Source organism: Accipiter gentilis, chromosome 17 (assembly GCF_929443795.1).
Source record: "Accipiter gentilis chromosome 17, bAccGen1.1, whole genome shotgun sequence".
NCBI classification, from domain to species: Eukaryota; Metazoa; Chordata; class Aves; order Accipitriformes; family Accipitridae; genus Astur; species Astur gentilis.
The window spans coordinates 14,291,286-14,318,029 of NC_064896.1; the positions used below are offsets into that span (position 1 = coordinate 14,291,286).

The 26,744-nt window shown below is 39.9% G+C and overlaps 1 protein-coding gene across 1 annotated transcript in view; it reads left to right on the top strand.

Moving 5' to 3' along the window:
- Positions 1–26,744, top strand: part of SERGEF (secretion regulating guanine nucleotide exchange factor) — a 169,315-nt gene that overhangs the window by 93,386 nt on the left and 49,185 nt on the right. The window contains 1 exon segment of the mRNA XM_049819954.1: positions 5,406–5,442. Within this exon segment, the coding sequence (XP_049675911.1) occupies positions 5,406–5,442 (37 nt within the window).

Here is a 26,744-nt window from a genome sequence, read left to right on the forward strand (position 1 = left end):
AGTGAAGGATCATTGGAAGCAGTGCAAGCTTTGCCAATTAGGTTCTTTTTATTTTATTTTTTTTTCACATCAGTAGAATTCTGCATACAAATGTAGTTGGGCAGAGTGTGTCAAACAGTGCAAATCATTGTTACGATACATTAATCAAGGGCATGGAAGAAGAGCTCTGGGATAGAAGGTTCCCCTGTCTTACGTAAGCTTTGATCTGCAGTCCCTTGGTCACCTTGTCTCCTTCCATTAGGACTTCTGATCCCAGAAGGAATAAAATTTGCTGTCTGGCCCTGGCAACTTTCTTACAAAGTTGTCAAAAGACATGAGATGCTATGGCTAAAGTCCTGGATAAAAGTACTTCTGTGCACACCCTTTTAACAGTTCTCTTCCCTTGCACTCCACCCCCCCCACCCCCACCCCCCAAGCTATGCTTTCATGCAGTTACAAAGTTAGAAATGGTAGTGACTAGAATCTGGATGCAATTTAAACTTCATTCATCCTTAGAAATCTTTTTTGTATGTCATGCTCTTATCTCTGAGAAGTGATGGAAGCCTCTGTATCTTTGAATGTTTTGGGAAATAATTGCACTGTAGGGAATTAACATGCACTTGTAGGGCAGTGAACCAAAAATAAATGGCGTTGAGGTCCTTATACTTGTGAATTTTCATTCTGGAATGCCCCATTTGAGTCCAGCTCCCTGTGCCTCTTCCTTGCAACCCCCCATACTGTCCGTTCCCCTTTGCTGCAGCACTAGGCTGACTTTGCCTGCAGTTCTGACTCGATCTTTTTCCTCGTGGGTTGCACAACAGATCCTCAGTTGGAGACCTGGAAGTACAGAAACAAAAGAAAGAATAGCCTTGTGGTCAAGGTACTAGCCTGAAACTTGGATTTTTATACGTTTTGTCAGACTTGGTTTGTTACAGTGCTCAGAAGTCCATTAGGAGATTGTTGACAAAAGGTGTTTTGTCTCTTAATTACTTTTTGAAATCAGTGGGAGATTGTATGTCTAAATATCCACATGAGTTTTATCCTGTATATGTTTGCTTACTGTCTGCAAAGGAGACAACAATACTTTGTTACCTCGTAGGACTGTGGGGGAGCAAAAGGAGGCATAGCTATTCTTCAGAAAGATCTCTATCCTGGAGATAAGAGGGAGGTGCTCTGTGTTTACCCTCACCTCTCCTCTGAACCTTCTTCCCTGATAACACCTACTTGAGTAGATAACCTTCTCTTCCTAATAAGTATACATATATTTACATATGCACACATTTTCTTATATATACACACACACGCATATGAATGTATACATGCTATATCCTAAATGTTACTGGTTTTTATACTTCATATAGTATATAAAATATACTTTAATCTGAAGTGAAATACTTTCTCTATTTTGTGTAACCCACTGTTTTTACATTCAATAAATTAATTTTTGTTAGGGCTGGGCCACAAGCATGGCTGCAGAAAGATGTTGGTGTTTTGCCCAGTGTTAGTGGTTGCTGTGCTAAGGCCTTTCCTCACCATCCATGCAGCTTATGTCCTGACTATTTATGATTAATAAAATGCTGGTTCCTTGGCTGCTTCTCACCACATGTTAAATCTGGATGGATGGATGGATCTGAACTGCAGCCATTGCTAGGTAGAAAACAGCTTGCTAACACACAATTTAAGGGAAGAAACAAACAATTTGTGTATGGTTGAAAGGGCACAGATAATAAGGTAAATAAGTTCTGAGTAAAATGGTCCCTAAGCATTCTTTTCCTGCCTCACAGGTGTTTGTAAGGGGCTTTGGGATCATTTATATAGAGATCACAATATCCTTGTACAACTCTTCTCAAATTTTCCTCTGAACATAGAAGAAACTTAATATGAACTGTTTCTGTGCAGGGGGTCATGTTTCTTAGGCTCACAGAATGCTTTACTCACTAGCAGTCACTCTGATTTGTCTTTAAGATTAGTGATTTTTTTTCAATTAAAACAGAATGTAAAAGTATTGCTCATTTAGAAAGCATTATTGTGTGTTTATAAGTACCCTTGAATGTACTTATCCACTGGGAGCATGCAGATGTCTGTTGGAATTTAATTTCTCTGCAGCACGTTGGGGGTGGGGAGAGAAGAGAAGTAGCCAGAAAATTATGGATGCTGCAGTAAATACCAGGTTTCTCCCAGTGACCTGCACTGACTGCAGAGCTTATTACATCTAATGTAAGCATAAAACATCTGTTCTGCAATGCTGTTCTCTGGCTGGTCTGTATTTGTACCAGCAAATTATGCGTTCTTGGCTGATTGTTGCCTGTTGTGGGGAGTCATGAAGAAAAGGAGGTGTCACATTTTAAAGCTTACTGTAAAAAAGATGTTATGAAATACCTGCAAGTCAGCACTGCTCATTAAGCAGTGGAAACCTTGCCTCACCTCTGTGGTGTGGTCCTTTCTGAGCTCCACAGTTGTAGGTGTGCAGGCCAGCAGGAATTCTGTGGGTGGATGTTGTAGCCTGTAGCAAGCAACATGGATGGTGAATAAGGCTGTTGTTTGAGAAAGCTCACTTTAGAGTCCCCTAAGGGTGTTTTTTATTTGGGGGTTCCTACAAAGTCAGTCTGTGTTGTCAGATGGTGACACCCAGCGATAAGGCAGAGGTGGTGAACCTTGTGCTCTCAATCTAGCAAATTCTTCTTTGGAGTACAGTACTGCTGCTGGTACATGGTGTGCCGCTGTCCTTGCTCTGAGGCGTCGAAGGTGAATCCAGGGCACTGCCTTCAGCAGCTTGCAATTTTGCTTGATTTCAGTCACTGTTAGCAAAGCTGGCACTTCCACTGAGGTGGCTCTTACCCCACCGAAAAGGGTGCAGCAGCGCTAGTCGTCGGTGCTTTGCAATAGATTTTTACCCCCTCAGGCTACAGAGCGGCAGTGAGTGGGTCTGCACAGCAGGTTGGCCTTGAGTGGCTGTCCTGGGGGCAGCTCCCCAGAGCTGGGGAGTCTGTGTAATACAGCAATTCCTGCTCTGGTTGTACCCAGTGCGGTTTGATGGACTCCCTTACAACCTGATAAGCTGGCTAGCGGGTGGCTCTGAACGGTGGGCAGAGTATCAGCTACATGAAAAGAGTACAAAGCTGTCTGAGGTCACCGATGTTCTTTTATCTGGTTTACAGGCTCTGTAGCTGCTGCTATTAGATGTAGGAAGAAAATGCTTCTTTGTCATGGGATGTTTTACATTCTAAACAACACCTTGTTTGGGTGGGGTTTGTTTTGTTTTGTTTTTTAATGCAGTGTTTCTGAAGGGGATGCTGGCAGTAAGTGTGAGCCACCAGCCTGAGCAGTTGTTTTGTACCGATGCTTTTGAATCTGCGTCTGTGTTAGCGTATTTCCTAGGGAACTAGCCGAGACAGGATTATTCAGACCTCAGATTAAATTTATTTATTTTATTAGCAGCAGCTTCAGTATCTTAAATTTTCAGCACTTGGTGAAGATGCAGAATTTGCTTTTTTTGCGAGAAAGCCTTCGTGTGTGTTTCCATGTGTGAATCTTGTTTCCATAGCATCAACCTTTAAGCTCGAGAAGCATTGGTGGGAGCATTAGCCAGTGAATAGGCATTAGGAACCAGCCCTGCTCCCAAGTAGGGCTCTGACTTGTGGTGAGGATAATGACACGGGATATGGTGGTGATTTATGCATTGTAATAGTCAGGGCTTAAAGCTTTGCCTGTCTGCAATATTGTGGAATAGAAGACTTGATGCAATCCTGCTACTGCTCTTGCAAAGGCATTGCTTTTCCTGCTGCTTTGCCTTGATTTTTCTGAAGATGAGGCCACGCTGGACTGTGCTGTGGCTTGAATTATTTTTCTTGCCCTGTTTTCCCAAATGCTTTAATGTCTTGGCTAAGCACCTCTATCCTAAAGAGTCTGTTTTGTCTTCCTTGCCATTGTTGTGTTAGGATGGCAGTGACCAAACATTTTCATGTCACAGTTGTGGTGCAGGTACATCATGAGTAGTAGCTATTGCCGTATTTATTTGTAACACAATTGCTCAAGCTAGTCTGCCTGTCAGTCTTGGGCATCTCTTTTCCAGTAAATGCTCAAGCACAGTGAGCCAAGTACAAGGACTGTTTTGTTAACTTCCATGGTTTTATGTTATGCAGACAATGAGGTGATTGTAGCAGTTTCTCTGGCGGTAAAAACTATAAAGTTATGCACTCACAAAAACATATAAAATTTTGATGGTATGGACTTCTATTTTTTTATATATAATTGAGCATATACTTCTGTTTTATATTGTATCTTTATATATATCTTTTATATATATTAAATCTACTTTTAAGAAGTAGAAGAATGTGTTTATTAATTTTCTCCAGCTCAGTAGTACGTGTAATGGGCAAGTAGGTGCAAGACCTAACGGATACATGAACTAGATACAGGGTTTTGAGGGGATTGCTTGTGTTTCGATTTAAAACTTGAGGGCACTCAGCAGAGTAACCTGTTGTAAGATGATGTCTATATTACGTCGGACAATTATGCCAGCAGTGACACTGCAAAAGAATTTGATGGGAGAAACAAATCCTTGCAGTATGGCAGCGGGCTGCTCTCAGTGCTTGTGTTACCATCATTTGTGAAGAATTTAGGAAAGTTTAGTGAGTGATACTACATGTTATATGCTAAAGCAACTTAAACATCTGACATGTTCACAGCAGCTGCAAAGAAGAAAGAAAAATACATTGGGTATGAGTTTGCTTTGAAAAGAAATTCATAACTGATTTCCATCACTAATGAATGAGCTTGTGAGAAAATGTTTGCATTGGTTTCTTTTTTTCTGCAGCTTTAAAAAATTAAACCAGCCTGCTGCTAACAGAAGAGTTGAGTTCTATGGTAATTTTGTCTCCATTTTAGACAAATGACCATAGGGATCATATCGCTTCAGGTTTATCACACTGAGCCTGTATACTTTGTGCAGTTTTTCAGGGATCATCTGGAAAAACAGTATAGATAGGAGAAATGGAGATCCTTGTTGCCCTTCTGATTCCCAGCTGTCTCCATATGGCTCTGATCTTGCAAAGGCTTAATCTGTGTTTGCTCTATGCTCATGAATAGTCTTGTTGGATCCAGTGGATGTTGTCAAGGGTGCGATGTTTTTGCAGAATTGTGGCTAGTCTTGCTCCTGAGGATTGAAATGTCAGTGGTGGCTGTATTTTGAAAAGAAAATGTCTGTTTATTAACAAAACAAACAAACATACCCTCCTGCCACTAAGCCCCTAAGTGAGCCGACAAATGAAAATTCGTTTAAATGTGAGAACACTTCAACCTTGATTTTTGCATCCTACAAACTGTAGTTGTTTGTTTCAGGTTAATTTTTAATTTCCTGTCATAATGGTGGTTGTCTTCATACTGGTAAGCAGGGTTTTTTTAATTCATTCATACTTCTTTTTCAGATCGCATGTGGCTCAGAGCATAATCTGGCAGTAGTTGGTAAGTAGCTTAATTTTATATCAAATCCTGTCACCTTTTTTTCATTTTGAAGTAGCACAAGATGAAAGAAAAATGTGCACATCTTACATACTGAGAGGGCACTGTGTGTAGCTGAAAGGAGGAAAGTAACATATAGATGTGGAAGATAGAAGAGGAGAAACGGGTAGCATAAATGGTGATGATGAAAAGGTGCCCTCATTGACCAGCCCCAGTAAGAAAAGAGGGGTTGATAGATGTAACAGCAAAATACATCTGCAAAGTGCTGTTCTAGAATGGAGCTGTTGCAATAATTCAAGCTGCAGATTCAGAGTAGCATCTAAACTTGAAGCTGGTCAAAAGTATCTTTGTTTAACATGGAAATTTTTCAATGAAAAATAATCCTGGATCTTTTGTTGTTCAAAGCTTGGAAAAATCTTCAAAATGTCAGTCAATGGTAGTCAGGTTCTTCAGTGCATCTTAGTATAATGCAGCTGTTGTAGTAATGATGAAAGTAATGATGATTTTGTGTACTAGTTCCAGGAACAATCAGATTCTTGCTTTCATGTGATGAGTTGATAACTGAAGTTTGATACGTCATTGCTGCTACTTATAATTACATGTTTAAGAACATTTTTAACTGTAGTTTTTCTGCTGCTTTATAAAGGAGGTCAGCATAATTATCCCCATTAATAAACAGGGTGAGAGATGAAGAAAGGAATTCTATGCTAATCAGAGCTGGAAATGAAACAGTCTTCTAAGGTTCAGGCCAGTACTCCATCCACATAGACATTTTTGATTGCCATGACTGATGCATTGGAATGTTAAGTGAAGAATTTCTTTGATTTTTCTTAAGTGTGGTGTGACAGGTGTGAAGAAACCAGCTATTTGTTATCCAACCTGCATTACATGTCCTAATTGTTAAGGTATTTATTTTAGCTTGGTGTCTTATCAGTTTCATTACCTGGCCACAGAGGTGTTGTTCTGTATATATAGTATATTTCCATATATACTGTAGTATATTTTCTAATTATGCTTCTACAATTAGACCCTGTAGCAAACTTGTTAAGTTCTACTGAGTTTATGGCTGTCTCTAAGAAAAGATTTTCCCTTTACCTTCTACCTCCTTGTTCAGGGTCACATGCCTGTATTAATTGTCAGTCTGGTGTTTCTGAATGTCAACTGAAGAGCAATCTGAAGAATCACATTGTGTTTCTTGCTGAATTGATGAAGTAAAAGTGTACTGCTAGCAGATTCCTCCAGTGTGCATGAAAGCAAAGCATTGAGTTTGAATAACCTTCTCTCTCCCTATGTCCTTTTAAGCTTTTTGCCTTCTAGGCAGAAATCTCTGGAAAAAATGGGTAGGGGAAGTAAATTCTAGAAGAAAGTTACAATAAACTAAGAACTTTGCATATCTAAACAATATCATATGCCTGTCTAAGCTGTGTGCTGCACTCATTGAATTCAATGGGAAAATTATCAATGCTGGGAAGCTAGTCAATTTTATTTCAAGGACAACAGAGATGTGATATTACTATTTTTTTTGAACTAAAGACCTATGATACATTTCATTCCTGAAATGAATTTTTACATATGCTTTTAAAAGGTTGACTTTTTAGAACACTTTGTGGTAGAATTTCTTTGATCACTTGTCACTCTTGGTTCAACGCTGTCAACTGTTACAGTTCTTAAAGATATCACACAGATTTCCATAAATATGTCTACTTGATTGTACAATTTTCTAATAACTTATCATTCAAGCAGAGTTTATTGAGGACAACTATATCATCAGTTTCTTTCTTAATTAGTAAATGCTTGAGTGATTGACTTTTAGACTGAAAATAACTCAAGTTCAATATGAAAGGTAAACTGAAAAGCAAGCCTTTAACAGTATAATATTCAAGTCACTATTTCTGGTTGTATATACAAATGTGTTTGTGCTTTTTTTTTTATTGCATCATCTTTTAAATAGAAACATTTTTACAACAGAGAGGGTAGATTTATGATTCATTTCACAAATGCTGAAGTTGTATTCCAATCATCTTGCTGATGATACAAACTGATTTGTAGGGCTAGCAAGCAGTTAATGTCTTCACGTTACTTTATATAGTCTGCATCCATTTGTATGGTTCAGTTATTTGAATTCTCTTTTCCTGCTTTATTCTACTGAAGTCAGTGCAAAATTTGGCTGTTCTCTTCACTGATGGCTCTGACTCCTTTTTTCATGGGTATATTGGAAGAAATTCAGTTTTCATTTGATCATGACGTAAATGTTTGATATAAAGGAAAAGGAGGTGTGGGATGTCTCAAAATATACCTACATTTCTAAACTTAGTGAGTTAAAAGTAATAATTAGTACATGAAAAACTGTAAACATCTTCACTTCTAGCTCTTGGTGAAAACACTTAAAATTTTGTTTTGTTTTGGTGTTGTCCTGTGATACTAATTCTAAAATTTGCAAGTATTGTAATATTTTTCACATTTGTATGACTTTTCACTTGAAAAAAAAAAATCCTTGCCTAATAAGAAAAAAAAAACCTTGCACTTTTCACCTCAATCAAGGACTAATCATCGTGGAAGCCAGCCTATTCTTGATTGAAAAAAATGAATAGTTATTTAATAAATGCTGTATAACATCTCGCATCTGAAAAACATCTTCCAACACTGAAAACTGTGTATGTACTTACTGAGCACAGCAAAGGCTGGCTTTTCAACCTGAGTACAATAGCCACACCGTGTAGCACTGAACTTCATGATATTAAGACAGAATCTTTCCACAGTTGAAATACACAATGGAACTAAATCACAGTGACAAAATTGAGCTTTTCCAGGTTTGGGAGTCTATAGTGTTTGCAACACTGAAAAAGTGAGGAGTCAACACTGAAAAAGTGGGGAGGTTTGATTCTTACCCTAAAAAGCATGTGACTAAAAATGGTATTTATGGAGAAGGCTCTTACCAAGTTCCTACCCACTCCCCACTAAGAATTTGAACCTTTCTTTTAAAAGAGAATACTTATCCTTTAAGAGAACACTTAGCATGCCACATGCAGCTCATGCAATGCCTTGACTGTGCTGAAACCACAGGGCACAGGATGGAATGCCTTGAAGAGCCTCCAAATGCAAATGCCTTATTTAAATAAAAATTAAACACAGAAATTTTATTCAAGCCTCCTTGAAGTAGTAAAAAACAATACACCCCCCCCCTTCTATACACACCACCCCCCCCCCCACCCCCCACCCCCCCAAACATTACAGGATTGTCACTTTTATAGTCTGGGTCTCCCCAAACCTTGGTAAAGCATAATATCCCTTTTTGGTCTTGCTTTTAGCCATTTTCTCAACCTGTATAAACCAATAAAAATCTTTTAAAGAAAAGGTACCGGAAGATGTGTAGGGAGAAGTGCTTGTTTTAAAAACACTTTTAAAAGTTTATTAGCTTCAGTTGAAGTCCATCTTTAAAGCAGCCTTCAAAGGGGAATTTGGGTCCCCTTTACTGTATGTTTTTAAGGAGTTATTTCTCACCTGGTCTATGCATGCCTACAGAAGTGCAGTGGCTGATACCAAATCTAATTGGTGATTTTTCTGCTAATGTAACAGGTAACTTGGACACTTGAAGTGTTTTTGTGTGTTTGGAAGAAAAAGACATGGACCTTTCAAGTAAACATTTTCTTGTATGGTGTTTTGAAAGGGAAAAGTGTTTGGATGTGTGGCTACTTCAAATAGTGCAAATGGCTTTTCCTTGCACTTACATAGTCAATGTGGTGAATTCTGACTGCTGCTCAGGGCAATGCTATTTTCTTGCATGGAGGGTTTAAAACCTTCAGTGAGATAGACCACAAATCCTGGCTTTGATACCACTGTGTAGTGACTCACCACAAGGGCACTGTCAGTGCAGGTGGTGGTGGTGCAGCAGTGTTCACAAGAAGAAATTGGACTTTGTGATTATTGTCGTTGTGCAGTTACTCCCTTGATACTTTTCTCTGTCTCCTTTGGACGTTTTTCTTTTCAGGTTAGCTACTTAGCACTGCTTTTCCCTGTGCGTAATGGTGGTGGAGAGGGCACTGTGTAATTAATGTTACAACAACAACAACAAAAGCTGTAAATGTCCAAGCTGGCCACCCAACCATAAGTGTGTTTTGCACACAGAAGCACAAGTGATGTATGAGGAGACGAGTCCCTATCTGATCACATTGAGCCCCATTTCAGTGTGTTCAATGCAACAGCATTTTCATACAACATTTTTAAAACCACTTCTCAACTTTCTGCTAAATAATAGGCCCTTCCAGAAAAGCGTTAGTTTTGTCTCCTGTTGCCCTTTTTGTTTGCTGTATTTTGGAATGTGTGATCTGTTTCAAGATCAAGTTAAATCCAGTTGGTGGTGGGTCACAAGTGGTGTTCCCCAGGGCTCAGTATTGGGGCCAGTTCTGTTTAATTTCTTCATCAATGATCTGGACGAGGGGATCGAGTGCACCCTCAGTAAGTTTGCAGATGACACCAGGTTGGGTGGGAGGGTTGATCTGCTCGAGGGTAGGAAGGCTCTACAGAGGGATCTGGACAGGCTGGATCGATGGGCCGAGGGCAATTGTATGAGGTTCAACAAGGCCAAGTGCCTGGTCCTGCACTTGGGTCACAGCGACCCCATGCAGCGCTACAGCCTTGGGGAAGAGTGGCTGGAAAGCTGCCCGGCAGGAAAGGACCTGGGGGTGCTGGTTGACAGTCAACTGAATATGAGCCAGCAGTGTGCCCAGGTGGCCAAGAAGGCCAATGGCATCCTGGCTTGTATCAGAAACGGTGTGGCCAGCAGGAGCAGGGAAGTGACTGTTCCCCTGTACTTGGCACTGGTGAGGCTGTACCTGGAATACCGTGTTCAGTGTTGGGCCCCTCGCTACAAGAAAAGACATTGAGGTGCTGGAGTGTGTCCAGAGAAGGGCAACCGAGTTGGTGAGGGGCCTGGAGCACAAGTCTTATGAGGAGCGGCTGAGGGAGCTGGGGTTGTTTAGCCTGGAGAAAAGGTGGCTGAGGGGAGACCTTATCGCTCTCTACAACTACCTGAAAGGAGGTTGTAGCGAGGTGGGTGCTGGTCTCTTTTCCCAAGTAACAAGTGATAGGACAAGGGGAAACAGCCTGAAGTTGCAGCAGGGGAGGTTTACGTTGGATACTAGGAAAAATTTCTTTACTGAGAGGGTTGTCAGGCATTGGAACAGGCTGCCTGCGGAAGTGGTTGAATCACCATTCCTGGAGATATTCAAAAAGCGCGTAGACAAGGCATTTCAGGACATGGTTTAGTGGGCATGGTTGACAGTTGGACTCTGTGATCTTAAAGGTCTTTTCCAACCTAAATGATTCTATGATTCTATTCTAAGATTGTCTTCTCTGTGGCTCATGTTCAGCCACTGTTGTAAATATCATGACATTGGCATTCACATCCCTCTGAAGCTGCAGTTCATCCAGTTGGAGAGTAAACAGTAATTCTAAATTTAATAGAAGAACCGTCTTTGTAGAGGAAATTAGGATAAAACATCCCTCCACTCAAATGGTTGATTGTGCTTTAAATGCTCTGATCTAAAGGGCTCGGTGGTGTTAGAGGAGCAGTAAAAGAATTATTATTCCAGGATGTGTTAAAATTTGTTCCTTATGTTCTTGCACTGGAAGAACATAGTAATAATGAGCTGGAAAACAAATGTCATCAAAGTTATCCCAAACTTTTAGGGAGCTGGTGATTACCATCCTAAAATGGTGGTGGTGCTGCTAATGGCATCTCAAACACTTTGGTTCCACATTTTGTAATAAGCAAGCTGAAGGGTTCTTACGTGGGGACCCACTACCTCTTAATTAACAAGGTCACATTCTTTTCGTGAAGTTCCATGATTCCAACTAAATTATTGTATAAAGCATCAGTTGAGGAAGTACTGTAACAAATTATGAAAGGCATATTTCTATGGCAGAGTGAGCACCAATAGGGAGAGGAGACTGTGCAGGCTGATGGATGGATCTCTGTGTTATGCTGACAGTATTATTTAGATATTCACAGCAGCCCTACAAAGCGGCAGATGTAGTCATGTGTCTGACATTCAGTCCCAGGGGACTCGGCAGTCTGTCATAAAGAGAAGAATCATAAATTCTCTCTCTTGCTTTTTGTATTGCTGTAGTATTTGGAGGAATCTTCAGCATACGCAGTGGAGGGCACTGATGTTCAGCAAGGAGCCTCAGTCTGCTAGTCTATTGCTTTATTTATTATGCATGAAAAATCCCAGTGCAGCCAGGGTCTCTATTGTAAAGGTTTCCTGGCAGACCAGCATGGAGTCATGTTGCAGCACGCTGTCTCTTTGCATTGCAGCACTAATCACATTCTCTGCTTATTAAAGGGCACCTGGCAGGACTTTGAGTAACCATCACCGTTGTCGTTTTCATGGGGGTTTTATGTTGGCCTTCTAAATTTGTTCTCTGGCAGAGCCATTTTGTATGTCATTTAGCTCTTAATGTGGCTTTGACTGTTAAAATCGCTCTTCGAAGTATAAACTGCTTTGGTTATATTAGTTGTGAAAAAGCAGCCTTGCTCATGTCACTAGCTGAGCACCTGTCTTGAGTGCTTTCTACAGAGCTAGACACAGGTCTGCCATCACAGTTTTCCTGTCATGTTTAGATACAGTGAACCCTAACAGTGTTGTTCAAATGTCTTTTTGCTTTGTGTTTCTTTTCCATAGACTATTTCATGTTCCAGGCAAACTAATTGTTCCTCTGGTAAGATAGAAGCTGAAAATGAATTTCAAATGTCTGATTTTTTGTGATTTTCAGCAAGTTAAACTCACAAAATCTGATCCTTTGATCTCTTTGAGCTTCTTTTCCAAGGGCTAGTGGGAAGCCTAGCTGCCAACTATTTTATGAATTTGTGGGTGTAAGGTGATGAGGAGAGAAATGAGGAAATGCTAATTTGAGCATTTGGGAAAAGCTTTCTGATGGGGCTAAAAAAAGTTTGGTATCAACCAAAATATCTAAAGTCAGTGGCTGCCGGTTATAGGAAAGGGAGGATATTTTGCTGTGAAAAGCTAATTAGATCCACAGGAAAAAAGTGGATTATATTGACCCCTAGATAGAAACTTCAGAGTTTAGGATAAGATCTGGCTGTACTGCATCTTTTATGACTGAAATGAAGCCTAGATTTTACAGCTACCTTCTCTTTCTGGCTTTGTCACTGTACTGATGCGTTTTTTGGGCGATTTGACTCTGCAGAATGCTTTGTTCATCTTCCTCTCTTCTCTGTGTGGCTTGTCAATTTAGATTGTGAAATCTTTGGAATAAAAACTGCCTTTTAGTGTCTTTTAGTGCTGCCTAGAACAATGGGACCTGATTTTATTTTAATTTTTTTAATACTGCATTACAACTAATAATAGTTGCAATCACTTTTCTTCCCCTCAGAGAGGAAATTCTAAAATACAATTAATCTTGGTGTATGCGTGTGTCTATCATAATTTATATCATTTGGTATATAAGCAGGTAATAATGCAGTGCTTGTCATGTTGTTTACAGTGTGGTTTCCTGTCGTTACCAGGTACAGAGCTGCCTAGGCTCTGGAAATAAAAGCTGTTATTTTTCTGTATAAAAAGCTCACAGTTCTTGTAAAATTTTTAATTGAACTTTACATATCACTGTGGTGTCAGCTTATAGTTTATCTAGAGTTGAGCTTTTGTGCACTAACTGTCATTACATTTCCTGCAAGACACCATAGCACACCTGCAGGGATAATTCCTCTGTGTCAAGAACCCTGCAAAAGATGGGTAAGAGGCAAGCATGCAGTATTAACCTCTGGTGACAGCTAAAAACCATCAAGCTGGAACTATGAGTGGCAGTTAGAGGAGATAATTGTTATAGGAAGCTAGCAAACAACCAGGAAATGCTACCAAGCAAGCATTTAACTTGAAGCAGAATTAGTAGAGAGCTCTTGCTTGCAGGTATTTGTGAAAAGGAAAAGTCGTTCCACCTGGTTTTAGAAAATTATGGAGGGCAGGAAGACTTAAGAGTAGGAGCTGCAGTACAGATGCATGCAGTCCTTTGTCAAAGGGTTCACTGGATGAATACTAAGTATTTAGAAAACAAATTAGATTTTTATCCTATTTGTTTGCTTACAGGCTTTAAGCGGAGAAATTACTTTAAAGTAGAAGAAAAATATATCCAATATATCTAAGGCATATTTATCTTAATTTTCAAGAAAGAAAATAGGAATAACAAAAATAGTCACCCTTGCTCACCAAAGAGAGATTAAGTGTTTGTTGGCTATAAAATGAACTAAAAGGACGGACAAATGTCTGTCTTCAGGGAATCATCTAGAGCACATAGGCGAGATGCTCACCGAAGTAAAAACACAAGGTCAGAAAAGCAGCTGAAAGCACTTGGAAGTGCAACAAATTATGGCTTCACTACTATCCTACTGAGCAATGCTTAAGTAAGCTGTGCTGATGGTTCTGGATTCTGTACATGTTACAGCCTCAACACTTAAACTTTTAAGTGTATCACTGAGTAGAAATTTTGTACCTTGAGGGTTGACAGGAGGGAAAGGTGGTTTATATTTAGAAAGCTGGCATGAGAAGTACTCTTACTGTGCTGTGGGATTTGTGCCTCTGCAGGAGTGAATGTCTTGCTGTACAGCCTTGGGTTGACTGCCACATGTTTGTGTATACTCACTGTCCAGCTCCTTTATGGAGCACTAAGACATTTTTCTGTCAGTGCACAAATAAATATGTGTGACCTAGCTTAGTTGGTTACATGTTATAAATGAATAATCTCTGAAGCTTTTTTCTTCTGATATTTTTTGTGTGTGCGTCTTACTAATGCTATCTTAAATACTCTAGGTAGCTTTCTGCTTAATTAAAACATCTGAAGTAGGGATTTTTTTGAACATTTGAGAGTGGCTTGATGATGAGTTGGAGTTTTTCAGAAATGCACATTTCAAAGTCATCTTTGCTGCCCAATTTTTGTTTTTTACAATGCATTTTGGTCACATTCTTCAACTGCGCTCTTTTAGTTATGAAGGTCAGAAAATCTTTTAAAAACTAAAGCTGAAAGCCGAGATGCTGACAGTGACATAGGTCTGAGAGATGATGCTGTATATAACCACATAATTGCAAGGCTGGTGATGAAACAGGGACATTTCTGGGACAATACACGTATCCCTCACATGGTTATAATTGCAGAGTACTAAATGCACGCATCAGAGCAGGCTGCTTGAAGCTTTTGTGAACCAAGATTGATGGGGAATTGTTCCTCCAGCTTTCCATAAGGGCAGATCCTCTTTTCTCACTTTAGGAATTAGGACTTTGAACTTGAAGGTAGCAGAAATTGTAGTGGAGAAAATCTGGAGGTATTAGCTGGCAAGCAAGATTGTTTTTCTTACTAATAACAAAGAAGGAGCCATTCAAGCTTGCAAGCCCAGAGAAACATTCAGGGTAAAAATAAAGCATTTTATTAAAAAACCATTGGCTTTAGAGAGGTGAGTGTTTAAAAAAATATTAGGGCAAAAAAGTCAAACCAGAGATGAAAGTTGGCATATTTGTAAAAATTACCCTTTACTTGTCCTTGCTTTCTGAACTTTTTTCACTCAAACACTTCTGTATGTAAGGGAAGTAACAAAGTAATTAAAATAGAAAATGCTTTTGAGACTCATTTCACTGTTGTGCATTTTCCTGTGCTTTTTGCAGAGTCTCTGACGAGCAGCCAGGCTAAACCAGGACTTTTATTATTTCTGAGAAATGTCTTTGCCTCATTTTATTTTTAGATTGTCGGGCTTATTTGAACAGTGAGAAAGCGAGAAGGACTGAAAGCTATACTGAACAGGGCTTTAAGAGACATTTAACACAGCACATTTAACATTTCTTGCGGAGCAGCGAGAAGGGTTGATATATTCATGCTGATCAAGTAAATCAAACAGAAATCAGGTCAAGCATGTTATAGTTGTTTATGGCATGGTTTCAAACATAACTGTAGTTAGCAGGAAGCTGAATTAAGTGAGAGACTACTGCTACATATAAAGGTCTTGGTGCCCATCAGTCTTTCAGGAGCAAAATGCCTGTATTACATGTGTATTTGATTGTGGTAGCTCTAAACTTGCTAAAGATGGTAGCACACCTGTCAGTGTTCTTAAAAACAAATAAACCCAACCAACAACAACAGCCACAACAACCCCCCCCCCCCCCCCCCCGCAACTGTAGTGATTTTAAAAAACAGTATCCTGAGTCCTTCTTGATAGATTTTTTCAGATGAGATAGTGACATTTTCCCTAGCGTAATAAGCGTTCTGGCCTGCATACTCCTCTCCTATACAAATCTAGTGGAATAATAACCTTGAGAATACTATATGATGTATTGATTCTGGCTTAAATATTGCTTGTGTATATTATAGCACTGATTTGCTAAATTAAATGTTTTCTAGGAAGGCCTTCACATGATGCCAGGATCTCATGTTATAGGCTTAGCTCTCTTCTCTCTGCCTTTTGTGCAGATTTAGCATCTTATTATATCCCTGCTCTGTAGTCTTGTATTGGAACAAATTACTAGATTACTATAAAGTGATTATGATGGGGAGCCGTAGCCCAAGGCAATAGGTGGAAGAGGTGAAACTGCCAAATCAGCTGATAAAGAGGACATGAAATCCAATGTTTAACTCTGCTCTTATTCATGGGTAATATTCACTTGCTATTTTTTTACATGGCCTGTTCTGTGAGTGTGAGGTTACACCCAGGGAGCCTGGCAACCATATTTGCTCTTTTGTACAACTTTTTTTGCAATATCTTCAGCCAGCTCACGTGATGCTGTACCACAGTGAAATTTCCAGTGCTTATACCAGCTGTGAGAGTGACCTCCAGTGTTCTCTATGGCCCTTCCTTTGGCCTTCCTAGGCCTGGGGTCCTCTGGGGAACTGCGCAAAATGCAGCAGATATTTGCAGCAGAGTTTTGATATTATGTGACCTGCAGTGCTAGTGACTTAAAAATCGATAACTTGTTCACAAATTTCCTATTATTCACCTTGTAAAAGAGAACGAGGCTATTCTGTATACCTCAGAGTATCACTGCCAATAAGACATTCTGTAATGCAAGACACAGTCCTTTTCTGATGAGTGAAGGACATACATGGCTAGAAGATTTCAGTTTCCGTTTTTCTCAGTAGGAAAGAATTTCTGTCACTCAAGAACTTTGAATAGAAAGGATTCTGAACTTGATGAGCTTTCTTTTTTTTTCCTTGTGGATGGTGCTCAGAACAACTTAAGAAAACATGGAGAAATTCTTCTATTGGGATACATCATTAATCATCTCCCCTTCCCCTTCTTTAGGCATTTTGCTATTCATTTTTTGAAATATTTACCCCATCATGACCTTGGTGACAAATTTGAGTTGCCAAGAGATTGAACAAGTAAGCAGATGCTTTGCTGTGAATGTTGAAGATATTAAACTGGAGGTTGTCTTCTGTATGCCTTTGATTTTCAGTGGCACCAGCTGCTATCTCGCTGAGTTGAGACATTTCAGATAATGGGCAGTTTGACAAGCAACACAAATCCATATAGTAGTTTAATTCTGAGTAGGGAGCTCACTTGACTGGAAAAGGACATTTGCTTTCGCTTACAAACTTCCTATTTTTTTCCCCTGAACTGTTTCCTCCAGCGTGTTTTCTCTTGTACTGTTTTTTTTTCAGTTCCGAACATTTCAAGGTCTTTTAAAATAGAATGACAAGAAAGGTGTATCTCTTAAAGCCCTGCAACATGTACTTTTAAATGAGCACATGGGACGCTTGGTGTGTAATGTGTCAATGGTTAAAGATGTATGTATGCTGAAGGGGTAAGGACTGTTTTACAGTGTAGCCTGCTGAATTTCCTTGTATTGACAGAATCTTGGTAGCTGTTACATTTGCCAACATGTGTATTTTTTATGATATTGATTTAATAAATGCTTACTTGCAACTCCTGTAAAACAAGTTGTTCTCTATTTTTGATAGGAATAATTCATAATTTGTTACTGTTCCCTGCTGACCTAATATAGTAGATCAAATCTGTGACCTTTACTTCAAGGGGAGTTCTGTAACTGAGCCCTCCAAATGGGATCATTTCAGAAATCACAGTTGCATATGAATTTATCATGTTAATGTGTGCTTCACATTGAACATTCAGGATGATGTGTTATGTAAGACAAATTTGTGGCACTCACTGGTTCTCAATATTGTAGACCCAGTGCATGGGTAATTCTGGCCTTTTCCTAGAAGTAGATGTTTATTTAGGCAAGAAAAGTAAGTACTTTATGTCACTTTTGTGCAGAGGAGGGGAAGAGTGTCACTAGTCTCTGTGCCTTACCATGAGTTGTTGGACAGCCCTCTCACTGTCTGATTTGTGGTCACTGAACATGACTTTAGTCTCCTCTGTTACAGCACTTTTTGGTGGGTAATGAAAGGATTCATATCAGAGGCAACTTCTAGACATGCTTATTTAACCTGGAGTCTTCCTTTAGTCCCAGTAGTGCAGTTCACCTGTTCCTCTCCTATAGAGGAATGCCAGGCAGGAAGAAGGCAGCTGCAAGTCTCCCTGTGCCAGAATCGAGACATAATCAGGGTTGTTAGTCTATGCTGCTTTTTTGGTGCATCTGGACAGTCATAACCTTAATGCTCGTGTGCATTTTTTCTATAGGCCCAGAATGTTAAAGTTGTCAGGGTTTGATATCCTTGCTGTTCTAAGACCACCACTCACTCTATTTTTAAGCTTTTTGTATTGTTTTCATGGTTTTTGTATGGTTTGGGTGTCCCATCCCCCCCCCCCCCCCCCCCCCCCCCCCCCCGAGACTTGTTTTGCCACCTACTAATGAAAGGAGGCAGGAATCCAAATATATTCTGCTTACAGCCAAGCCTTGTGTTGCCTGCCATTTACAGCAGGAGTAGTGTGATGGTTTGCTGTCACTTAGATGTCACTCAGATTCCTTCAGTCTCGATAGTACAGTGTTGATAAGTTAACTGTAAGGCAAGATTCTTCCTAGGTAAATTCAGAATACCTTAAAATAAAAAAAACTGAATGCTACTCTATAGCTCTTGTAGATTTTTTGAATAAAGAAGCAGCCACTTTATTTTTTTTAAGCAGTGTAGTAAAGAAATCTTGTTCTGTTGACAAGTTCAGCATAAGTCTTGTGCAATACTTCTCTGTCTGCTTGGATCCTCCTCCTTCTCCCATCTGCTACCTTCTCGCTCTGAGGAAAGGGAACTCCATTCTGTCAAAGCAAAGTGCCAATGAAACATAGGGGAAGACTTTTAGGAGCAGCTTTTGGATGAGACCATTCACTGAAATCAAAACAAATATAATCACAGGTGTCTATAGTTTTGCCCTGCATACCTAGCAAAAGGTTAAGGCTAATGTGTAGTAAGATGCAGTCCCTCCAGTGAAGAATGCATGGTTCAAAAAGGCAGAAGAAAAAGAGGGAAGTAGAAGGGCAGAATCATTTACTAATGCCTGTGATCGGTGCTCCATGGCAACATATTCCTTGCAAGTAACATAAATACCTATTAAGCAAAGGGATTCCCCAGCAAGCAAATTAAAAGCCAGAAATCGAACAAGAGTGTGGGTATTTTTTTTTCTCTTTAGGTAATTAGGGTAGCTACCATTGAAGTATCATAATTGAAATGGATGCTCTATAACTCTTCTGAACTATGAGATGTACCTCATTTTGAGGTATCCCACTTCAGAGGCTGTATATTTCTGTATGTTTACAGTTACTTGCTTTCTCATGTTTTCTGAAGTTGTTGCTTTCTAACTTTGAGAATAGCTTCCCTTTGCAAAGATCTTTTGGCTGCTTCTGCCTGAATGCTGACTTACAAATTCAGTGGGAGCAGTTAAAGCCTGAGAATGATAAACTTGTATTATTAAAGGAACTTTGTGCATTCATTTAACTCCCCAGGGCTGGAGCTCAAACCTGGTAATTGTCTTGACTAGAAACGAATGTGTTGAGTTTCACCCTAATCCTTAGGAAGCATATGTCCACAAGTGGCGATCTCTGCCCATAAGAGTTAAAGATTAGAGAATTTCAGGACTGGTTTTGATAGTTCAGCTTGAGATATCAAAGCACAGCAGCGTGGTCACTTACAAAATAATTATAGTAAATGTGCTTATGCTTTCTTTATGCCTGGAATTTCATTGGAAGATACTCAGTTGGATATCTGGGGCAAGGACAGCAGAAATCAACAGGATTTTGTCTGCTGGAGATGCTGAGCCTGCAGGCTCCACAGCTGAGAGTGCTGAATGCACTGTGTGGTGGGTCCTAGGGTGTAGGGTTTGGCATTCGGAAGATCTCGCGATGTCACGGAAAGATGGAGGGTTAGTCGCAGCTCTATGACACACCTGTAACCCCTCCTGCCCTTGTTAGTATAAAAGGAATTAACTGCGCAATAAAAGGCGGAAGTTGGCGCTCACACCACACGTGTGTTATCTGTCTCTTTCCCTGGTCCGGGTTGACCAGTGATCCGATCGTGGCACCTGGATATGTAGCAAACTAGGGAACTGAAACTGTGAGGTCCTGCTTGAGTCACCAGGCCATACTCCTGCTGCTGTGGGCACTCCACCTTACCCTCATCACACATTTGTTGCGTCCATGTGGCCATGAATTAGATGGTTTTCATTTCCTCTATTAATACGCTGTTCTAGATCCACACTCCTTGGCTGGCTGAAAGCTTGTTTTACTGTCCAGTGTAAAATCTTAGGATAAGCGCTCCTCTCCCCAACCCTAAAACCTAAGCAAAAATTCTAAGTCAAAATTTTGTGATCTCCTTGCGGAAGTGTAGGACAGGTATGGGAGGGATTATATAGGTGAGAAGTCTGTAGATACACTTGTCTGAAGTCCAGTTTCTCTGCTTTATATAGTGGGATGACTTGTTTTCTTGTGTACTGGCTCCACAGAAGAAGAAGTCAGGCACAAAGCAAGTGTTTTATCCTGTGAAGAGCTGCTTTCCGGTCTGTTATATAGCACTGTAAAATAGTCTACTAAGCTGCCTTAGTGTCGGATAGAAGATCAAGCCTGAAGTCAAGTTTGAATCATGTTGTAAGCTTTTAAACACCTGGCCAAGACGGTAAAATGTTGATGATGCTGCAGTACTGCAAAGCTGTAACTTGACGAATAAATGCTTTCTATAGTATGACACGCCTACATTTGGTATTCTGTACATGACGTGCAAAAATGAAAGGCATTTCTAGATGTAGAAGTTCAAATAAATGGTTTTGTTCCCTTAATTTAAGCAAGCAAATGTTAAGCAGAAGTTGCTTCCATCTAACTAAATTTTGTCCCCTGAGCTTGGGGTAGATCTAATGGGTTCATTGTCTATCCCTAAATATAGAGAAACTATGCTGAAGGAAATTGCTGACAAAACAGTGCAAAAACATGTGGTACATTAGCATACAGTGGGAAAGTTGTTTGGATTGTGTGGTGCAATGATCTGTTTGTATTATTTTTTTAATTTATTTTTTTTAAAGCTGTTCCATGGCTCAGAAAAGCTGGAGTTCAGCTGTTAGGCTGTCCCTAGCAAGAGCAATAGCTAAAAAGCTCCCATGGAATTGTGCCAAGTAAGTCTCTCTGGAAATGAACTTCACTTCTAATCTAGTCAGCTGCCATCAGCAATTTATAACTGTAAGTATAACTTTAAGGCTTGATCTTTTTCAGAACTAGTGAACCTGTGCCTGGCAGCTTTAAAACATGGATGGTGTGTGTTGTCTTGCTGCTCTGGCATGTTTCTGGTGTACACTTCTATGGTAAATGACATGCGTGACACTTGCATGGGATCTGAGTGATTTCAGCCAAGACTTTTAGAGTTATTTTAAGATTATTAATTTTTTGTACACACACGTCTTTGGGGCCCCAACTTCTTGAGTTCTTAAGGCAGCCTGAATTCCATCACAGTGGATGATAATCAGGCTTGTTATGGTGTATCAGATTGATTGATTGCTTTGGGTATTCCTTTTCAAATTTTAACTGTTTTCATATTCTGGTGATGCAAGATGATTATATAGTAATACTCCTCAATTGCTTCTTTCTTTCCATCCAGATTGCAGCCCCCTCATTACATAATTGTAAACTACTTATGCTAATTCCAATGTCAGAACCAGGCATACCCAGGCAGTTGCTTTGTTACTTTAACCTTTAGAGGAAGCAACTGAATCATTTTGTAGATGTGTGTGATGTATTGACCCAGATTGTGGACCATTTACATTCATATCTGTATGTGTACAAAGATGTGAAAACAGATGTACAGGAATAACTTTTGGATGTCATTTGTCTCTGTTGTGGTTTAACCCCAGACAGCAACTAAGCACCACTCAGCCACCCACTTACTCCCCCCCTCACCCCCCCAGTGGGATGGGGGAGAAAATTGGGAAAAGAAGTAAAACTCGTGGGTTGAGATAAGAACGGTTTAATAGAACAGAAAAGAAGAAACTAATAATGATAGTGATATCACTAATAAAATGACAACAGTAATAATAAAAGGATTAGAATGTACAAATGATGCACAGCGCAATTGCTCACCACCCACCGACTGACACCCAGCCAGTTCCCGAGCGGCAATTCCCCGCCCCCACTTCCCAGTTCCTATACTAAATGGGACATCACAGGTTATGGAATACACTGTTGGCCAGTTTGGGTCAGCTGCCCTGGCTCCACCCTGTGCCAACTTCTTGTGCCCCTCCAGCTTTCTCGCTGGCTGGGGATGAGAAGCTGAAAAATCCTTGACTGTAGTCTAAACACTACTGAGCAACAACTGCAAACCATCAGTGTTATCAACAGTCTTCCCATACTGAACTGAAAACATAGCACTGTACCAGCTACTAGGAAGACAGTTAGCTCTATCCCAGCTGAAACCAGGACAGTCTCTTTTTCATTCATGTTCCAGGACTACAGTGCAATAACTTAGTTTTTTTCTTTTTATATTACAATAATTTAAAATATTAATACTTCAATTAAAATCATGTTCATTCCCCTTTTAATAGAAGGCTAAACAGTGGCTGCTAGTCTAGAATATAGTAGAAAGTATTTTTAAGTACTTCTGGGTCTGGTTCTGAGATTCCACCAATTCGTAGCTGTTTTAGGGAGAGGGTAAAATAGATTTTAGTTGTCTTACTCCCTATTGCTCTTTATCAGAAGGGTCTGAGGAATCCTCAAGTGAGAGAGATTCTCAAAGCCTTTTTAAATGTTGGGTTCCAAGAGAACTGCTAAATAACTTCAACCTCCCTGCACTCTTTAATCTCAGCACTACTTATCCACCCTGCTCACCAGAAAGTCTTGAGTGTAGCTGTATTTGATGATCTTCCAAGCTTTGTGTCAGTTGCGATTCACTGTTGAAAAGCTCAGGTGCATTATTCTGTGTATTTTGGACACTCAGAGTGACAGAGAAATGACAGGGAGGTTCATACTGATGTTTGTAAGAAAGCATTCAGAGATGAATGAGTTGCAGTAAGATGGATCATTTCTGAACAGAGGGGGAGCAGATTTCTCTGCAGGGAGCTATGGAACAATCTGAGGTTCTGATTAAGGTGGGTGATTGCCTTTACGGAGGGCATAAGACGGCACATTTAATAAAATTTCAATAAAAGTACAGCTGAGCTTTTGATCTGGATGTTAAACAATTAATTTCTTTAATATTTTTGTGAGGGTAATAGTAATTGGGCATTCCTTTAAAACTCATCTGGTCTGACCCTTGTGAATTTGGTGTAGTCTTCTTGGTGTCCTTGTGTTTTTACAAAACTGCTTTAGTTTTATATTAGCATTGCTTGGATGCCTTCTTAAAGCTGAGCATCTCTTGCTGTTCTAGATCATTTGTGGTTTCTCTTCCAGACTTAGACTGGCATTTTGCATGGAATATTTAGCCATGTTATTATTTTGATAAAACAAAGTCATCTTAAGGGTAGTCTCAGCTTTCCTGTCATGCATTGGTGCTGCTGTTCTTCATGGTAATCAAACTGGAACGACTGGCTGTCTTGTGCAAGTCAATGCTCAACAGAAAGAGGATGGAGTGTATAATAATTCAGAATAGTGGATGTTTCTTCAGAGTACTGCAAGCTGCATTGCACAAAAGGAGCAGTGGTCTGTAAATAAATAAAAGACATCAGTCTCCAGCACGCGCAAATCCTCTGTCTTCATCAGTGGGTTGGTTCGGTACAGCAGCAACAAAGGGGAAGGGGGAAACAGTTTTGTAAAAAGCACAAAAGATACTTCACTTTTCTGATAAACCAGCAAGGCATTTCTCCTTTGAGAAGCATTCTACCATATTTGCTCTGCGTTCTATCTTTGTCATGTGAGGTTGAAATAGGCATCATAAAGATGACCAAGAAGAGGGAAATATACTGGCTTTGTGTCCGAAACACATAAAAATTTTGTGTAAATATGATAACTGAAAACAGAGCACTTTCTTCTGGGTAGAGAGGTGGAATATGTAATTTCCAAGAGGCAGATACTTTGTGTATCTTTCCCAGATTCAAGAAAAATAGCTGAAGTGACATCGCAAAGCTTCCAGCATGCATTTTATAATCCTGAGAATGAGGAACATTTGCATGAGCACTTAAGCAGTGTATGCAAATCTTGGTTATTCTCCATAAAGCTCTTAAAATTCATTCTTTCATAGCTTCTTGCTTCTAGGACAGTCATACCCAAATGTAACTAACAAATGAGTGACACAGACTAGACCAAAAGTCTAGTACCTTAAAGGCCTTCTCATCTTAAACCAAGGTTCTCCTTCAATTCTGAATGCATAGTAAGTGGATCTCAGTGGTGATCCTGCTTATTTCTGGCCTGTTTTAGAAGTATTTCTGCTCTTCAAATGCAATATTTAACTGCAATGATGAAACTAAAAAAATGAAATATGTTACAGTGGTCAGAACATCTTCTTGGAAGTGACTGTGAAAAACAGCTTCAGTGGCCAGCTCTTATTTAATCATCTGTGTTATGCTGTGGTCTACATGCCAGTTCCTACATTATCCTGGGATGTAGCAATGTCCAAAAAACAGTGTAGTTTCTTTTTTAGGGTTTATATTTATGGTTTCAGGTTAGGTTGAACCTGAGTGCAACGCTGGCACTGGGTTTGCTCCCTGCACAGAGGACATAGCCTCAGGGGTTAGTGCAGCCCTGAGGATTACCATTGTTGGCTGCAGGGCAGTAGGAGAATTTCTGCTCCACAGTCCATAGCTGTATCTGTGTCTGGGCTTTTTACAGACCTGGAGGGATCCATGTTGAAGGACCTCATTGTCAATGGCTGCTTCTCAGCTATGTCTGAACATTCAAGCCTTTTTAGGGTGTAATGCCTTATAAGATCATTAAATGTACCTGCAAATGTGTAGATCAACTTAAACTATGCCTGACGCTTTTCTGTTTATCAGCATTTAATTCTGTATATTTTCGAAGCACATTTATCCCAAGGCCTCCAGAGATGCCTTTTACGGTTGGATGCAGAAAATTCAAAGTTGGCTGTTTTCTTTCTCCTGGATGTCAGGTAGCTTTTCAGCAAACCTGGCCCTTTCAGAGGTATCTGTTCACTGTGGCACAGTGGTGGGAAGCTGTAACTCAGAAATTATTTGGGAATTTCAGTCGCACTTATGGTTGTTTATCATGCCAAGGATTTAAGAAACCTGGTTTGCAGCCCCAAGAGGCAGGACTGACCTTGGGTTACCCAAGGTTTGACTACATATCTAATTAGTAATAGAGGAAATCTGACAAATATGTGACTAATGCACAGGGATTCACTTAATGAAAAATAACATCTTCTCCTTCCTAAATAGCTGCCTTGCAATGTTTAGCTACATAGCAACTACCGCTGTTTGTGAATGAAGCAAGCAGATTCCACAGCAGTCTTGGTGCATACTCCCCACCCCGTGTTTGGCTCACAAAGTGAGAATTATATTTTAGTGGTTTTATAGACAATATAACAGCAAAAATACACATGGTACATAGGTAAAACTTCTGCTACACTAGATAAAATGGAATTTCACATTCTTGCAGAAGGCTCCTTTTCCAAGTATCTTGTAAATGTCAGGGTTTGCCAGGAAGTGACCAAAAGCAGGAGAGTAAATTCTACAGTAATACTATTCCATTCCTTATTGACCATGTCTTTCTCAAGTCATGAGGAGGTAATGATGGCATATCATTTTGATACCTGATAAAATAGGCTCATTTGGTCAGGGTGAGAAACAATTTTTAAGAGCTAAAAATGCTACTTTAAATGATTGCTCTGCTTGTAGTTAACAAGGAATTCATCCTAAAGAGCCAAATAAGCATATTATTTTGTCGTGGCTAGTAAGATTTTCCATGTAAATTTAAAAGAAGGGTAATTTTCCCGTTCCTATTTTAGAATGTTCCTTATTCTGCTGTTATAATTTTGTCCATTTCCTCATTAGTGCTCCTTTCAGAGCCCAAACATGTCAACAGTGACACCATTGTCAGCCTGAAATAAATTAACAAACATTCTCATCTTCAGTCATGGTTTGCCTATGACAGCTATTTTTAATTTTGCAGCTGCTGGAGACTAAGGCAAATGAGATGGTTTTGCAACCAATGATTTGGCACCTATATCATACAGCTACTTTACAAGTGTTCTTATAGGTGTTAGGAAATGTGGGGGTTTCCAAGGGGTCTCTTCACTGAAATAGCACTTCTAGGGAAAGAGAGAGTGTGAGCATGAGGCAAAACACTGATAGCAGAAGGAGGTATCCTGCTGGTTTAGCATTTGTTTGCAGGTGTTCAAAATGGAGTGTGAGATGGCAGCTAATTCTTTTTTCACCAAGTGTGAATATGAGCTGACAGCCTTGTATGCTCTTCTGTATATTCTGAGCAGTGCTAGTTCCAGAGGGTCCTCAACCTTGAGGACTTTTCCCTCCTGGAGAGAAGGTGGTGTGACTTTTTGGCTCCAAGGAGTAAATTCTCTTCTTCCCAGCCTTTAGCCCTGTTTCAAAACCAGCTGCACAACTCAGAGGTAAAGATCAAACTGCAGAATACCCAAGTGCTGCAGTGACCTGTTCGTGGCTTTACATAGGCATTCAGGCAGGTGAACTGCAAAAGTAAGCAAGCATGGAAGGCACCGTGGCGTGTGAATGTAAAAACGCCTTATTGAGTTAGGTACTCACATGCCACTTCACCTAACCTGAGTGCTTGTTCAGGTCTCAAAGTGCCTCTTTTGTCTTTGTGCCAATATTTCTGTAATTTATAATTTGCTGTGATAGAAGTTAAGATATGGCAGTTCGTTTAATTAGTACCTCTGAGTGGTGGGTTTGACAGATGGTTGGTAACAGTCCTAAATTTTCTTAGATGCTGAAAGACAAAAGACTTGATTCTGCCACT